The sequence below is a fragment of the Marmota flaviventris genome, chromosome 1 (assembly GCF_047511675.1).
Source record: "Marmota flaviventris isolate mMarFla1 chromosome 1, mMarFla1.hap1, whole genome shotgun sequence".
Taxonomy (NCBI): Eukaryota; Metazoa; Chordata; class Mammalia; order Rodentia; family Sciuridae; genus Marmota; species Marmota flaviventris.
This window is the reverse complement of record NC_092498.1, coordinates 157,120,871-157,138,506: the sequence shown is the minus strand read 5'-3', so window position 1 is coordinate 157,138,506 and position 17,636 is coordinate 157,120,871. Positions and strand designations below refer to the sequence as shown.

The 17,636-nt window shown below is 37.1% G+C and overlaps 1 protein-coding gene and 1 pseudogene across 1 annotated transcript in view; one reads left to right on the top strand and one right to left on the bottom strand.

The window, feature by feature from the left end:
- Cltcl1 (clathrin heavy chain like 1) overlaps positions 1 to 17,636 on the bottom strand; it is a 100,996-nt gene that overhangs the window by 72,544 nt on the left and 10,816 nt on the right. Inside the window, exons 2-3 of the mRNA XM_027924307.2 lie at positions 14,427 to 14,634; positions 4,916 to 5,184 (exon numbers count right to left, since the gene is read on the bottom strand). Of these exons, the coding sequence (XP_027780108.1) occupies positions 4,916 to 5,184; positions 14,427 to 14,634 (477 nt within the window). The remainder of the gene's footprint in view (positions 1 to 4,915; positions 5,185 to 14,426; positions 14,635 to 17,636) is intronic.
- Positions 9,936 to 10,702, top strand: LOC114083095 (small ribosomal subunit protein uS2 pseudogene; annotated as a pseudogene).

The window sequence follows — 17,636 nt, the reverse complement described above, 5'->3', positions numbered from 1 at the left end:
TCCCTGGCTATATCCTCTAGTCCAAAGTTGAACAAAAGTGGCAAGAACAGATATCCTTCTTGTTTCTGATCTTAGGGGAAAAGCTTTTAGTCTTTCACTATTAAGATGTTTCACTATTGAGGTGTTTTTTTGTAGATGCCTTTTTAAAAAAATATTTATTTTTTTAGTTGTAGATGGACACAGTACCTTTATTTATTTATTCATTTTTATGTGGTACTGAGGATCGAACCCAGGCCCCTGCATATGCTGGCAAGAGTGCTCTACCGCTGAGCCACAACCCCTGCTCCTGTACATGCCTTTTATCAGGCAGAAATTCCCTTCTATTCCTAGTTTATGGAGCATTTTTAATCTGAAAGTGTGAAATTCTGTCAAAGCTTTTTCCATGTCTTCTAACTACTGGGATTTGTCCTTTATTCTATGAATATTATATTGATTTTTTGATATTAAACTAACCTTGTATTCCTAGGATAAATCTAATTTGATCATGGTGTATAATCCTTTTTATGTCACTAGTGTCAGCTTACTAGTATACTATTGAGGTTTTTATATCTATGTTCATAGGGGCTAGTAGTCTGTGGTTTTCTTGTGATTATCTTTGTCTGATTGCTGGCTTCATAAAATGAGTTGGGACATGTTCCCTTTGGAAAAGTTTATGAAGGGTTAATATTATTTTTTGAATAGTTGATGAATTGCACCAATGGTGCCATATAGACAAGGCTTTGCTTTGTGGATAGCTTTAATTTTTTTTTAAAAATTACTAATTCAGTGTCTTAAACTGTAGGTTTTTTTTTTTTTTTAAACTGTAGGTTTAATTCAGGTTTTCTATCTCTACTTGAGTTGTCTTCAATAATCATATTTTTCTTGGAACTTTCATATAAATTTGTTGGTATACAATGTTTGTAGCATCCCATAGTAATCCTTTTTGCTTTCTTTTTTAAAATTTCATATGGTTTACCTCACTTGTTTTGGTTAAAAAAGAAAGTTTTACTGGATGCAAGTATGCCCATTCATTTATATACTGACTATGCTTGCCTGTATCAAAACTTCAGAGTTGAGTAGTTGTGATAGGGACTATACAGTCCACAAAGCCAAACATTAATTATCTGGCTCTTTATAGTATAAATTTGCTGACCTCTAGCTTAGGAGAATAAAAATCAAAGTTAAGGGGATGAGGTTAGAGTTGCCTAGTATGTGTGAGGCACTGGGTTCAATCTTCAACACCACATAAAATAATAAATAAATAAGTTTTAAAAAATCAAAGTTAAGTCCTCCAGTAGAGCAAAAGGTTGTGAGGAAAGTCTAAATGTTGAGTGAATTTTCAAGTGACTTGCTTAAGGGTATACCTATAATACCAAAGTTAGAAATACCATATAGTTTTATAAGTGTCAGCTCAAAGTTCCATTCCTGCCTTATCCCTCAGACATCACCCTTTATGGGGAAACAAACACCATATTCTGTACAAAGATCCAGGTTCATAGAATAGAGTTCCAAAGTAAAATGTATTCTGAGCAAGTAGGAAAAGAGTAATAAGGCCAAACTGAATAACAGTTTTCTTTCAGTTGAGAGAGGAAAGCAACATAAAAGCCTAAACCCACATAGCTTTCTCAATTGTCTTTTTTTTTTTTTTTTTTTTTGCAATGCTAGGGATTGAATCCAGGACTGAATGTATGCTAGGCAAGTGCTATACCACTGACTACATCCTTAGCCCTCACAATGACTTATGAATAGCAAGACAGGCTATTAGTGAGGGCTCTCCCAGTTCTTTCCTGGCTTCACAAAGGTAGAATGAATCAATTCATCCCTTTTGTGCCCATATCACCTTGAAAATTTACCCTATTAGCATCTTTCACACACATTTTTACCCATATTGGTACTCCCTCACCATTTACCTTAGCAACCTTAGGCTCTGTGTAAAATATGCTCCAATGCAATGCAACCCTCCTCAGCTCTTGCAGAAAAAAATATTCCCCATCATCTTTACTATCAGCAACAACTAAACTGTTGTCACCCACCATAATGGCTAGAAATGTCCAAATTATTTCCATAGGAAGCCAAATGTAGAGTTCCCACTTTTAAACAAACAGCTCCACAAATAGCACCTAACAGGGGTTAGTAACTTCATCAAGGATATCATTATAGCTGATAGATTATATAACACAGAAAATATTCTGAGTATAAAATTATTCCTTTCATGGAAAAACCTTGGCAATCATATCCAAACAAGCTCTGTGATGGATAATATCATAATAATGTTATTTCATGTGTAAGTGCAATGGGAACATCCATTATTCCAGATTTGGTGTGGGGTTTCCTACAAAAGTATTGTCATTCCAATTTTACCATTAGACCTGACAATAAGAAATAAATGAGGCTAAATTGAAGCTTTGGGCGAAGTCACTGAAAGGTCCAGAAACTCAAAGCAAATCCTTTAACTTATATCAAAGAACTTACAGATCAAGTGGGAAGATAAATTTGTCAGTACATTGAAGAATTTGCCAAGTTAGAGAAGAAATACTACAACTTTCCCTCTTTTGTTCCCTCTCAAAGACTAATGCCGGGCCATCATTCAATTCTCCTACCTCTGAAAAATATCAGATCTGTCACCAAGTCCTAGTTATTTCACCTCCAAAGTCTCCCCCTCTGTTGGAAATCTCTAATACCACTGCCTCCATCTAACCTATACATCTTCATTTCTCTGTGGGGTTGATGAGTGGAAGAAACTTGCCCCAATGTGGAGAGCAATACTTCCTCCCTCTGTTCTTCACCTTTCTCATTCATGTCTCTACTCTAGGAAAAAAATACAAGGTTTATATCTGCCCACCAACTAGTCTCTCAACCTTCAGTCTTCATGGTTTTCCATTCTCAGCATCACTCACTTGTATCTCACAACACTGTTAAAAATAAAAATTAATTATATTACTTTTCCTTAAATCTGCTACAGAATTCCTGTAAGGCAAGAGCACACACCTCAGTTGGGCCCCCACCTAATTCTCCAGTATTGACCTTCTAGCTGCCTCTATGCATCATATAGATACCAACCACAGTGGATTACTCCAATAAAGAACCATTCTCTTCCATTTCCATATGTATGCACATATTGTTTCTCTTGAAAGTTCACTTTATTTATTCTTTAGTTGTAATTGGACAAAAAACCTTTATTTTATTTATTTTTATGTGGTGCTGAGGATCAAACCCAGGGTCTCACACGTGCTAGGGGAGTGCTCTACCGCTGAGCCACAACCCTAGCCCTTGAAAGTACACTTTTATAGCTAGCAAAATGCAGATTAAATGCCCCAACTGTTGTGGCCCTCCCTGACTTAAGATACTCTCATGGGGGCTGGGGTTGTGGCTCAGTGGCAGAGCATGTGTGGGGCCTGGGTTCAATCCTCAGCATCACATATAGATAAATAAATAAAGGCGTTGTGACCATCTACAACTAAAAAATATTTTTTAAAAAAAGATACTATCATGGTTCCCACAGTTCTCTCTTCCAACATTTGACAATTCTCTTATGAACTAGAATTCTGCATACATACCTTACATTTATAGACCAGTCAATATTTAGGATTAGCTATTAAAGATCTATGTCCCAATCAGTGGTAGCACCCTTGCTAGCATTTGCAATGCCCTGGGTTCAATTCCCAGCAACACACACACACACACACACACACACACACACACACAAACATCTACATTCCCAATACCATATATACTGCAGGCCTCAATTATCTGATGACTTTATTAACTACCAGGAGTGAAAAAGTGGAGGATAGTAATATACCATTTTCATTATAAAAAAACATGAGTGATATTTCATTAAGTCCTTAAAATAGAACTTAAAGAATGTTTTTTATAAATATATATGCTCTCTTATTTGCTCTATAAAACTCAAAAATTCACTTCTCAAAACTATGCTATACAAACAACAATAAGTGTTGGTGAAGATGTTGGGGAAAAGGCATACTCATACATTGCTGGTGGGACTGCAAATTAGAAAAGCCAATATGGAAAGCAGTATGGAGATTCCTTGGAAAACTGGGAATGAAACCCACTATTTGACCCAACTATCCCACTCCTCGATCTATACTCAAAGGACTTAAAAACAGCATACTACAGGGACACAGACACATCAGTGTTTATAGCAGCACAAATCACAATAGCTAAATTATGGAACCAACCTAGAAGCCCTTCAATAGATGAATGGATAAAGAAACTGTGGTACATATACACAATGGAATTTTACTCAGCATTAAAAGAGAATAAAATCATGGTACTTGCAGGTAAATGGATAGAGTTGGAGAATATCACACTAAGTAAGTAAGTCAATCCCCCAAAACCAAAGGCTGAATGCTTTCTCTAACATGCGGATGCTGATCCAAAATGGGGGTGGGGGAGGATGGGAGGAATGGAGGAACTTTAGATAGGGGAAAGGGGAGGAGATGGGAGGAATAGAGAAACTTTAGATATGGCAAAGGGGAGGGGGGAAGGGAGTGGGCATGAGGTAGGAAAGATGGTGGAATGAGATGGACATCATTACCCTAAGTACATGTATGAAAACACGATTGGTGTGACTATACTTTGTGTACAATCCGAGACATGAAAAATTGTGCTCCATATGTGTACTTTGAATTGAAATGCATTCTGCTGTCATGTATAACAAATTAGAATAAATAAATACATTTTTAAAAATTATGCTAGAAATAGTTTACAGAATAAACATCAGTAACATGATGGAATACAGTAGATAATGGGCCAGATTCCAGTTAGAATTATTTGATTGAAAGTTCGGATTTCTTTGTAATCTATTTCTTTCAGTCTCAGGCCTACTTCTTCTGCCTTATACTTATACCAACCTCAAACAACTTAACCATTCCCCTCTAATGTTAGACCTGTAAGTTCAGCCCCTGAAGCTTACCTGAGCTGAGATGCCAATAAGGAGCAGCCACTTCTGGTATTCATCAGTTCGGTAGTGGATCATCTGGCACCCAGCCAGACTAGCATGCCTATCAAACATCTTCATGGGCTGGGAGTCACCTTCCATGTTCCAGTGGTAGACCACGGTCTCAGTCACCAAGGCAATAGTGTTCACAGAGATCCATTTCCAAAATAACACCTCTTCTGCCATAGTATGAGACTTCATTTTACTCTTCAGCCCAATATTAAAGATTTGAAGAGTCTTCCCAGCTAGTATTTGATATTATAGAGATTAGAGAAAAATAAATTAAAAATAGAAAAGGCAAATTCTTATCCACTTAATTCTGAATCCTTTTAATATTACACTAAATTGTAATATTTAAGTTAATCTGATTAACAAGAAACAAGGCTGCCTAAGTAGTAATTGACCATATTTTGATGTCTAAATATTAAAAAGAACTTTCTATACATTAGATTCTTTATTTATTTTTTATTTTTTAGTTGTAGTTGGACCCAATACCTTTATTTTATTTATTTATTTTTATGTGGTACTGAGGATCAAACTCAGGGCCTTGCATGTGCTAGGTGAGTGCTCTGCCACACTGAGCCACAACCCCAGCCCTACATTAGATTCTTCTTCAGAAGAATAACAACAAAAAATTAGTTCTATTGAAACAAGAAGCAGTTTTAGATTGGTTTCTTCTAGTTTTAAAACGTGTCTGGGGCTGAGGGTGAAGCTCAGTGATACATGTACTTAGCATGTGAGAGGCCCTAGGTTCAATCCCCAACACCAAAATCCCTCCAAAACCAAAACCAACTTTTCTATATTAAGTTAACAAGAACATAAGATATCCTTTATTTTCTTTTACTTATTTATTACTTAAATAGTGCTATTGTTGTCAAATAAAAATTTCTACAATGTTGGAAATATTCTAAATTTGCACTATTCACAGTGGACACTAGATATTTGTGGCTATTATTAGTCATTTGAAATGTATCTAATGAAATGTATCTAATGAAACACATTTCGGGGACAGAGATTTTACTTTTATTTAATTAAACAGTCATGTGGGCAGATAGGACAGCACAATTTTTTTTAAAATTTATTTCTTACATATGTGACAATAGTGGAATGCATTACATTCATAATTATCCATTCACAGCACAATTTTTCATAACTCTGTATATAAAGTATGTTCACGCCAAATTATGCCATTATACATGAACTCTTTTTTTTGCACTACAATTCTTAATACACTTTTATACCACAATTTATCATATCTCTGTATATAAGGTATGTTAACACGAGATGCATATCTTCATACATGTATTTTTTTTTAGAGAGAGAGAATTTTTAATATTTATTTTTTAGTTTTCGGCGGACACAACATCTTTGTATGTGGTGCTGAGGATCGAACCCGGGCCGCACGCATGCCAGGCGAGCTCGCTTCCGCTTGAGCCACATCCCCAGCCCCGATACATGTATTTTGTGTAATGATGACCATCACCTTCCACTGTCCTTGCTATTCCCCTTCCCACTCCCTTTCCCTCCCACCCCTCTTCCCTATCTAGAGGTAATCTTCCTCCCATGCTCTCCCTCCCTACCCCACTTTGAGTCAACCCCCTTATATCAGAGAAAACATTTGGTATTTGTTTTTTTGGGATTGGCTAACTTCACTTAGCATAATATTCTCTAATGCCATCCATTTACCTGCACATGCCATGATCTTATTCTTTTTTAGTGCTGACTAAAATTCCATTGTGTATAAATTCTACATTTTTTTTTTATCCATTCATCCACTGAAGAACATCTTGGTTGGCTCCACAGTTTAGCTATTGTGAATTGTGCTGCTGTAAACATTTATGTAGCTTAGGACAGCACAACTCTTGATAAGAATTTAGTATCCAACTTCTGACAAGAGATTCATATTGTTTTCAACATTGGCAACGAGCTGATTTCTGATTTTGGAATCTATGTAAAACTTAGAGCTATCTGGGTATGGTGGTGCAGTCCTGTAATCCCAGTGATTTGGGAGGCTGAGGCAAGAAGATTGTGAGTTGGAGGCCAGCCTCAGCAACTTAGTGAGACCCTGTCTCAAAATAAAAAATTAAAATGGCTGGGTATGTAGCTCAGTGGTAGAGCACCCCTGGCTTCAATTCTCAGAACCAGGGGGGACCCTTAGTGGTAACATGAAATATTGAAATATTGCTCCTTACTAAGATCATGAACAAGGCAAGGGTTATTTCTCTGACCAATTATTTTGAGATCATACTGGATACAATAGCCAGTGAGACAAGGCAAAAAAAAATTAAAAAAAAAAGTAATAGTAAACCTCTCTTTTTTCAGAGATAGCATAATTATTTACAAAGAAAACACCAAGGAATTAAATATCCCCAAAACAATTCTTAGAATAGGTGAATATAGCAATGTTGCAGAATACAAGGTCAATATATAAAAACATTGAATTTTGAAATTCTAGCAGCAAACTGAAAATAAATTTTAAAAAATCTATAATGCCACCAAAAACATAACCTTTAGAAATAAATTTAAAAGATATGCAAAACTTCTGCACTATAAAGCATAAAATGAAAAAAAAAAAGAAAAGCTTAAATAAAAAAAGGTGCATGGATCAGAACACTTACTAAGATGTTATTTCTCCCCGAATTTATCTATAGGTTCAGTGCGATCCCAACTAAAATCTTAGCATCCTTTAAAACAACAACAACAACAACAACTTTTTGTAGTTGTAGATGGACAGAATGCCTTTATTTATTTTTTATGTGGTGCTAAGGATTGAACTCAGTGCCTCACAAATGCTAGGCAAGTGCTCTGCCACTGAGCTACAACCCCAGCCCAAACATCCTTTTTAAATTTAAGTATAAAATGCTGATTCTAAAATATATATGGAAATATAGAGGATAAAGAACAGTCATAAAGATTTTAGAAAAGAACAAAGTTGGAAGACTTACTACACCTGACTTAAATACTATAATGATACAGTAATAAAAATGTGTTATGGCCATAAGCATAAACTTACAGATCAATGAAAAAGAATTGAAATAGCTATATGCAATTGAACTGACAAAGGTGAGAAGAAAAAACATTCACATGGAATCTCAAGAGGACTTGAAATAGCCAAAATAATCTTGAAAAAGATCAAAGGTGGAGATCTCATACATCTGGACTTAAAACTTATTACAAAGTTAGATGTCATTAGGAATATAAAAAGAAAACTACATACAGAGAGAATATATGCATAATCACAGAGCCAATCAATAATTTATATTCTGAATGTAGAAAGAAATGTTATAATTCAATAAGACAAATACATGCTTAAGAAATGGGTTAATGGCTCTGGGTTGAGGGAGGTGGGAGGGAATAAGTTGCAAAAGATGTTTTGTTAAGAGCGTACTAGAAAATTACAGCTTACCTATTCCCTGTATGTTATGTGCATTTCATTAACTTTGCTGTAATGGACAAAGGAGTCCTAATTTTATAATATACAGTCCCTACTAAGAGTTTGCCAATGTATGACAAAAACAGAGTTAGTAAACACATTTTGTACAGAAACGCAGACTTCTGAGAAGGACTTTTTGAAGTGAAATTCTAATATCACATCTGAGTGATACATATGCCTATATCACATGTGATACAGGAAAGAAGGAAATGGAAGAAATGAAGGATTCTAGGCCAGAATAACCATGTGTGCAGTTTATTCAACACTACTTTGTACAACTGAAGTCCATATTTGAAAAATATAGTCTTTCTTGATGTTTAGAAGTGTACAAAGTATGTTAAAAGTAGAGGTAGCAAGTAAAACATTTTTTGAGGAAAAAACTGGTTAATGGGCTGGGCACATTATAATGCCTATAATTCCAGCAACTTGGGAGGCTAATACAGGAGGATCACAAGTTTGAGGCCAGCATCAGCAACTTAGTGGGATCCTAAGCAACATAGCAAGACCCTGTTTCAAAATAAAAAGAGCTGTGAATATGGTTCACGGGCAAAGTGCCCCTGGTTTTAATCCCCCAGACCCCCCCCCAAAAAAAGAGGGGGGGTGAATATATATAAGATCTTTATCACACATTGATCCGTTTGTTTTTATAATTCTTTGTAAAAAGCATTTTTAGATTCAGGGTCTAAATAAAAATCAGGCAGTCTGCTAATCTCTCAGTTATAATATTAGTGTTCTAGTAAATGATGAGCAACAAATGAAACATTCTACCAGCACTTTATGATCTTTTGGTTAAGGGCAAAAATATGTCTCCAGTTCTAAAGTATTCACCATGAATCTCTGAGCAGATAAGATGTGAAGAGGGACTGGCTTCTCCAGAAGACCTGGCAACCACATGGTCAAAGGATCTTGGTTACATGGCCAGGTACAAGGACAGGTACAGGGTACAAGGTCAGATTAGGTCATCAAGAGGAGGGTAGTGCTACCACAAGGGGATACCCTTGTCTTGAATCCTTTTGAAAATTTAGATCCACTTTTTGTGCTACCTAGGGAAAAAGGGTCATTACAGCATTGTTCTTGATTTCCATTGTAACTTAAAGGGAAATTGTCACTGTTATGGGATGATTTGAAAATTAGCCCTGACTTACCTTATTTTGCTCAGACACCTCATCCTATGTGAAATTGGCTTCCCTTCCACATGAGCCTATTGCATAAAAGCTAATACCTCCACCCCCACTTACTTGCATCCTGACCACAATATCCTTGCTTTATGGGACTAATGCAAAATTGTTTTTCTGAGTATGAACTTTCTGAGAGTATGATTATATGACTCTTTTTTGGTAACTTTCCATTTGCATGAGATGTACCTTACGATTATGATTGCTTCCCCTGCAAACTTTTTGTAGTTTTAGACCTTATAAGCATGTTACTGTCCCCAATCAGGGTCGAGGGTTGCACAACTGCTTGCTGCACTCTTGGCCCTGGATGGAAATAAAACTTTTGTCTTTACCTTAAAAGGCCCTAGAGAATTATTTATAAATTTGGGAATAACACCTTAACTTCACAATGTCTGGAGGCCTTGATGTCCTGCAAATGAGGAAGGAGGATGTCCCCAAATTCCTTGCAGCAGGAACCCACTTATGTGGCACCAACCTTGATTTCTATATGGAACAATATATCTTAAAAGGAAAAGTGATGGCATCTATATCATAAATTTGAAGAGGACCTGGGAGAAGCTTCTGCTGGCAGCTCGTACCATTGTTGCCATTGAAAATCCTGCTGATGTCAGTGTCAAATCCTCTAGGAATACTGGCCAGTGAGCTGTGCTGAAGTTTGCTGCTGCCATGGAGCCACTCCTATTGCTAGCTGCTTCACTCCTGGAACTTCACTAACAAGGCAGCCTTCTAGGAGTCATGTCTTCTGGTATTTACTGGTCTCAGGACTGACCACCAGTCTCTTACAGAAGCATCTTATGTCAACCTGCCTACCATTGCTCTGTGTAACAGATTCTCCTCTGTGCTATGTGGATATTGCCATTCCATTCAATAAACGGAACTCACTCTGTGGATGTGATGTGATGGACGCTGGCCCCAAAAGTTCTGTGCATGCATGGCACAATTTCCTGTGAACACCCAGGGCAGGTCATACCTGATATTTACTTCTACAGAGATCCTGAAGAGAATGAAAAAGAAGAGCAGGCTGTTGCTGAAAAAATTGTGACCAAGGAGAAATTTCGGAGCAAAGGGACTGCTCTAGCTCTTGAGTTCACTGCTACTCAACCTGAGGTTGTAGACTAGTCTGAAAGTGTGCAGGTACCCTTTATGCATATCTAAGCAGTTCTTTACTGAAGACTGGAGAGCCTGGCAGCCACTGAAGATTGGTATGCAGCTCCCACTGCTCAGTGCAGAGAGAACAACCACTTAGTGGTCTTGAGCTGTTCTTCTGTAAACACTTAAGCAAAAATAGAAATAAATTTATGGAAAATAAACACTTGTTTCTTTTTAAAAAAAAAAAAGAGGTCCAGTGCTTGAAAAGCCATTTTCCAATTACAAGACCTCACTGGGCCAAATGAGGTGGTTCACGAGATTCAAGATGAGACCCCTTCACTTCCTTGCTTTACCAGTACCTGCGGAAACCAGTTATGATCTGAAATGAAATGACAGTGCTGGCAGAGTTTATTTGTAAGTCAATGATCTCTGTAATTCAATTGCCACACAAACACTTTTCTTTTTTAATTGTTTTTAGTGTTGGGGATTGAATAAAGGAATATTCTGCCACTGAGCTACATCTCCAGCACTTTTCAATTTTCATTTTGAGACGGGTCTTATTAAGTTGAAGAGGCTGGCCTCCAACTTGAAATCCCCCTGCCTCAGTCTCCCAAGTCACTGGGATTACAGAGGTGTGCCACCATGTCCAGCAAATATCTTCTTTTTAAAATACATTTTTTGTGGGCTGGGGCTGTAGCTCAGCGGCAGAGCACTTGCCTAGTGCATGTGAGGCACTGGGTCCAGTCCTCAGCACCACATAAAAATAAACAAATAAAATAAAGACATGCTGACCATCTATAATTACAAAAATATTTTTTGCTTATTTTGATCTAGAGTTTTTAAAATACACTATACATCTTCCATGTGCCAAAAATTTGTACTACAAGAATCTGAAATCAACCAACAACCACAAAATTTAAGTAAAAATAGCAGAAAGCCTTAAATTGTATCTCTGTTTCCATAACTTCACATTTTCCTATACAAAAAGCACTTAACATTGCTACAGATGAAGAAATTCATAAGAAGTATGTGGGGGTGTGTCCACAGAAAGGCCATGCTGGTCTCCTGATGGACAGAAACCATCTCATAGAATGCCAACTTTAGACAAAGACTCTCTAAGACTAGGTTACAGGGAGATATCAAAGCAAGGCTGCTTTGAATTCTGTCTAAGAAGACAAAAACAAGGCTACTGTGCAATCTGCAAACTAACAACACTCCTCCTCCTATAGCTAGAACAAGTGACATGCTACTTCTTTACTAATTACAGCTTTTAAAATATTGTTATACATATATACATTTATATATATATATATATATATATGAACAGTCCAATATATTTTGATATATTAATACAAGCATGGAATACATCCTATTCTAATTAGAATCCCAGTCTTATAGATGTATATGAGGTTGAGATTCACTCTGGTGTATTCATATATGTACATAGGAAAGTTATGGCAGATTCATTCCACTGTTTTTCCTACTCCTATCCCCCCTTCCTTCCCTTCATTCCCCTTTGTATAATCCACTGAAATTTTATTCTTCCCCTCCCTTCCTTGTTGTGGGTTAACATCTAGATATCAGAGAGAACATTCAATCTTTGGTTTTGGGTGACTGGCTTATTTAGCAGATAGTCTCCAGATCCATCCATGCAAATGTACTAATGTCATTCTTCTTCTTTACGGCTGAGTAATATTCTATTGTGTACCACAATTTCTTTATCCATTCATTTGTTGATGGGCATCCACCAATTATAGCTTTATCCCCTCTGGTCTTCCTTTTCTCATAGATAAGATTCCTTGAGATGCCCTATCACAAAATCACCCCCACTTTCTGAAAATATCTAATCTATGGCAAATCTCTGCTTCCTTAGACTATCCTACAAATCATACAACTAAAGCCAAAATTCTAAATAAGGTTCTTAACTTATACCCTCTTACTGAGGTATACCCTAGTTTCATGCAGTGTGTGTTCGTTCTCTCACTGTATAACCAGAGTAATAAAACCAACTTGTTCAACTGCATGCATGTTGCTGGTGGTATTGGCTAGAGGGGGATGGTATCATCTAAGTACTATATTCTCTCTAGAAATTTTTACACACACACACACACACACACACACACACACACAAACACACCAAAAGATCCACAATGCACAATATTAAAGAGAATTGTGCTGGAGAACCAGGAAAAGGCAGGTCACTTCTGGTACTTGCTGTGAATACAAAATAACAACATGCTACATAAGATCTCTCTAAAATGATTTAAAATACAGAAAGAAAAACCAACAAGGGGAAAATGCCATAAAAAATAGCCAAGGCATAAGTGACAAAGTAAAAGAAATAGAATCATTAAGTTCATAAATTTAATACTTTTTTCAATTAAAATTAAAACAGTTTACACTCCTTATACTACATGTTCAAAAAAAAAAAACTTTGACAAAGCCAGACATAGTGGTGCACTGTCTCAAAATAGGTCCCTGTCTCAAAATAAAAAATAAAAAGGGCTGGGATGTGCCTCGGTGGTTGAGCAGTTGAGCATCCCTGGGTTCAATCCCCAGAACCCCCCACCCCCCAAAAAACCCCAACTTTGACAAGACTTCAAGGAAAAAGGTAGACTTGGTAACAAAACAAAGATCTTTAGGACCTCTATTTAAAAAGAAATAACTGAAGTTTTTGTATTCAAAAGATCCAGATGTCCTTATACCTACTGAAATGACAAAGTAGGCCCTATTTCTACAACAAAATAGAAGCTAAGGCAAAGCTAATATTTGGCATTCACAACATTTTTTAATGTCTTTATTTTATTTATTTATTTATTTTGTAGTTGTAGATGGACAGAATACCTTTATTTATTTATTTAATTTTTATGTGGTACTAAGGATCAAACCCAATGCCTCCTGCATCAAGGTAAGTGCTCTGCCTCTCAGCTACAGCCCCAGCTCTAATGCCTTTATTTTACTTGTTTATTTTTATTTTTTTACATATTTTTTTCGTTGTCAATGGATCTTTATTTTATTTACATGCAGTGCTGAGAATCAAACCCAATGTCTCATACATGATAGTCAAGTGCTCTACCACTGAGCTATAGCCTCAGTCCCATATTTGTTTATTTTTATATGGTGCTAAGGATTGAATCCAGGGCCTTACCTGTGCTAGGCAAGCACACTGCCACTGATTAGAGCCCCAGCCCATTCACAAATTTTTGGTCCAAAAATAGTTTTTATTTTTCAAGGTAAACAATTTTACATAAAACATTCACAAATCCACTCTGTACAAAATTCCTTCATTTCCAAATCAAGGCAGTATGAAAAGATTCTATATTTTTCAAATTAACCTGAAAGTTTTTCATACCCAATGTTTCCTGTGTTCAGAGAAGTGAAATTCTATTAATGATCAGCTCTCCTTTCATGAGAGAGGGAGGTTTTTTGGCTTCTTCTCAGGATGCCTACAGCAGCCTTGTAGCAGGCCCTGACATGAAGGTACCACAGAGCCCTCTTTATGAGCACACATGGTACTGCTCTGGATTTCCAGACCTATGAAGACAAGGTTCTAGGCATTTGTTCCCTCTCCAGTGTGTCTGGCACAGTAGGTGACATTACAAAGCAGCTCTGGTTCTCATGGACTTCTTACAAGGGCACACTAAATATAGCTTCTGCTAAAATTTTTGGAATCAGGTTGAATACTACTTATGACACCTCACTGTGAGTTTACTGACACTTGTCTAATACATAAGGTAACAAAGTAGGTACAGTGAAATAAAATTCCTTTCCAAAAATATGTTGGGCTTACCTTTCAGAGCTATCACTTTAGAAACTGGATTCATGATGGCACTCTCTGCTGAGATAGGACGTCTGATGGGTGCCATTGGGTCATTCATGTCAATAATCACCACTTGTGCCTGCTCCCCGACTTTCTCTCGGACACATATGAACTTGTCAGACTCCATAGTCAGTGTACTAAATCCAATATTGGCTGGATTTATTCCTAGGTTTTGGAGCTAAATAGAGAAGAACCTTTGATTAAAGTAAGCTTTTCCTTTCTGAAAGAGATTATCTCTAGCCTAGTGTTAGCAAAGTCTAACAGAAGGAAGAGGAAAATGTATACTAGAGTTTAGAAAAAACTTAACATTAGGTAAATATTTAAGGAAAACATAGGTTTTCCTTTCTATACTTGTAATAGTAACAGTCTAAAGGTCAAGAGAAGCCCTTGAGTTAACTTTCAAGGGGCTTAAAATCTGCAGGGGTGACAAGGCATGTGTAAGAATAAAGATAGCACCAGGGAGTATAAAGGTTGCCATAAGAGACACAGAAAGAGATGAGCTGGAGGGAGCCCACAAAAAACACCACCAGAGAAGGCACAGAGAAGTTCATCATTGAGGAGAGCTTTTGGGAGCTTCAGGGGAAGAAAATGGGGAAAGAGGAGACACAAATACTGGTTTTTCTAAAAAGCAAGTAAAAAGAAAAATTAGATAGGAATTTGTTTAAAACATCTCCCTAGACATCATTAAGTCTGCCTAAATCTGATTTTTACTTGTGAAAACCAAAACTAGGCAACTTTCTCCAAAGGCCAGCATATGAGAGTACCTGGATTAAATAAGACCTACTAATGGGATTTGCAACAATGAAATTCCCCAGAAAAACACATATTTAAGAAGCATACATAAAGAACCTATAAAGAACCATGTCTATTTCTATAAATTCCCCTGCCTCAACAAGCTACCTTTATTTTCACTTTATTTATTATTTGAAATGGGGTCTTGCTGTGTTGCCAAAGCTGGTCTGAAATTTCTAGGCTCAAGTGATTCTCCTGAGTCAGCCTCAGTGGCAGAGTAAGGGGAGGTGGCCACTGAATCAGCCAGTAACTGGGACTACAAGCACATGCCATTGAGAGGAGCTTTTCTTTGTGTTTTGTTTTGCAGTGCGGGGGGATTGAACCCAGGGCATCCTGCATAACAGACCACTGAGTGTTCTATAACTCCAGAAGTTCTTTTTATAAAATTAATTAATTAATTTGTTTATTTAAACTAGGTATATATGACAGCAGAATGCATTCTGATTCACTGTACACAATTTTAGCACAACTTTTCATTTCTCTGGTTGTACATGATATGGCATCATACCATAAGTGCAGTTAACACATGTATCTAGGGTAATGATATCCATCTCATTTCAGACCTTCTTTTATTTTTAAATATTGTTCAGTTCAATCCCATCCCTACTGCTATTGTTTTGACCTTTTAACATCTGTTTCCTTGTGTAAACTTGTGTAAGTTTATTCCACCTACAAAGATAGTGAGCCCCTTGTTTAAAAATATCTACCACCTTTTGGAAGGAACAAGAATGAGACTCTTCATACTGTTGGTATAATTTTTATTCTATTATTTTTTTTCTTTGTTATAGGTATGAATGCCTCAAAAGCAGGGACTGTATCCACCGTTTGTTGTCTTTGTAGCACAGTCTAATACATACTGGATATTCTAGCTACTGAGTTCAGCAGGCTGCAGAACAAAAGATTACCTCATCTGATCTTCCTACTAACCAAGGTTTTTTATTTTTATTTTTTTTTAACTAAGAAATCATTCCAGGAGTTGGAGATATGGCTCAGTGGTAAAGGGTTTACCTGATTCCTGAGTCTCCTCCATAAAAGTCCCAGAACTCAAGCCTGTTTTGCCTCTCTCTCCTATAGAGAGATGGCGTTTATTTGTCAGCTCTGACAAAAAACTCTCCTGTGCATTTCTGCCTGGTCTCTGTCTTTATTTCTTGCTTACCCGTCTCTCGTTCCTTGCTTTCCCTTTAATCCTCATCAAAATAACCAGTGACAAGGGGCTGGGGTTGTGGCTCAGTGGTAGAGTGCTTGCCTCACATGTGTGAGGCACTGGGTTCAATTCTCAGCACCACATATAAATAAATGAATAAAATAAAGGTCCATCAAACTAAAAAATATTTTTTAAAAAATAACCAGTAACATTCTTCAGATAACTAGAAAAAGCAATTCTCAAATTCATATAGGAGCTAGCTCACACTTTTGATGCCAGTGACTTGGGAGGCCAAGGCAGGAAGATTGCAAGTTCACGGCCAATCTCAACAACTATTTTAGTTAGGACTTTTGCCATTATGAACAAAAGACCCGAGAAGGTCTTTTAGAGGAGGAAAAGTTTATTTGGCTCACGGTTTCAGAAGTCTCTATCAATAGGTGGCCGACTCCACTGCTCTGGGCCTGAAGTGAAGCAGAACACCACCACAAAAGGAGGAAAGCAGTTCAGGACATGGCAACAAGAAAGCAAAAAAAGCACTCCGCTCACCAGGGACAAAATATAAACCCCAAAGGCATGCCCATAGTGACCTACCTCCTCTAGCCACCCTACCTACCTACAGTTACCTCCTAGTTAATCCACATAAATGGATTTATCATCCATTGGTTATGTTAAGACTCGAATCAGTTCAACTCTGAAAATTCTGCAGTCTAACACATGTGCTTTTGGGGGATACCTCATTGGTAAACCCAAATAGCAACTTAGTGAGATTTTGTCTTGAAATAAAAAATAAAAAGGGTTGGAAATGTAGCTCATTCACAAAGTACCTCTGGGTCCAACCCATGGTGGTGGTACTGCTACTACTGCTGCTGCTACTACTAGTAGTAATACTACTAATAATAATGAAGCACAAAGACTCCAAAGAGCCAAGGCAATTCTTAGGAAAAAAGGACAGTGCTGGAAGCATCACAATACTTTATTTCAGAATATACTATAGAGCCCCTGTAACAAAAACAGAAAGGTATTGTCATAAAAACAGACATAAAGACCAATATAATAGAATAGAGGACCCAGAAATAAACCCATGCATTCAAACCATCTGATTCTCAACAAGAGTCAAAAACATAAACTGGAGGGGCTGGGGTTATAGCTCAGTGGTGGAGTACTTGCCTAGTCTGCAAACTAGTAAAGCCACTATGGAAATCAATATAAAGATTCCTCAAACAAAACAAAAATAGAACTACCAT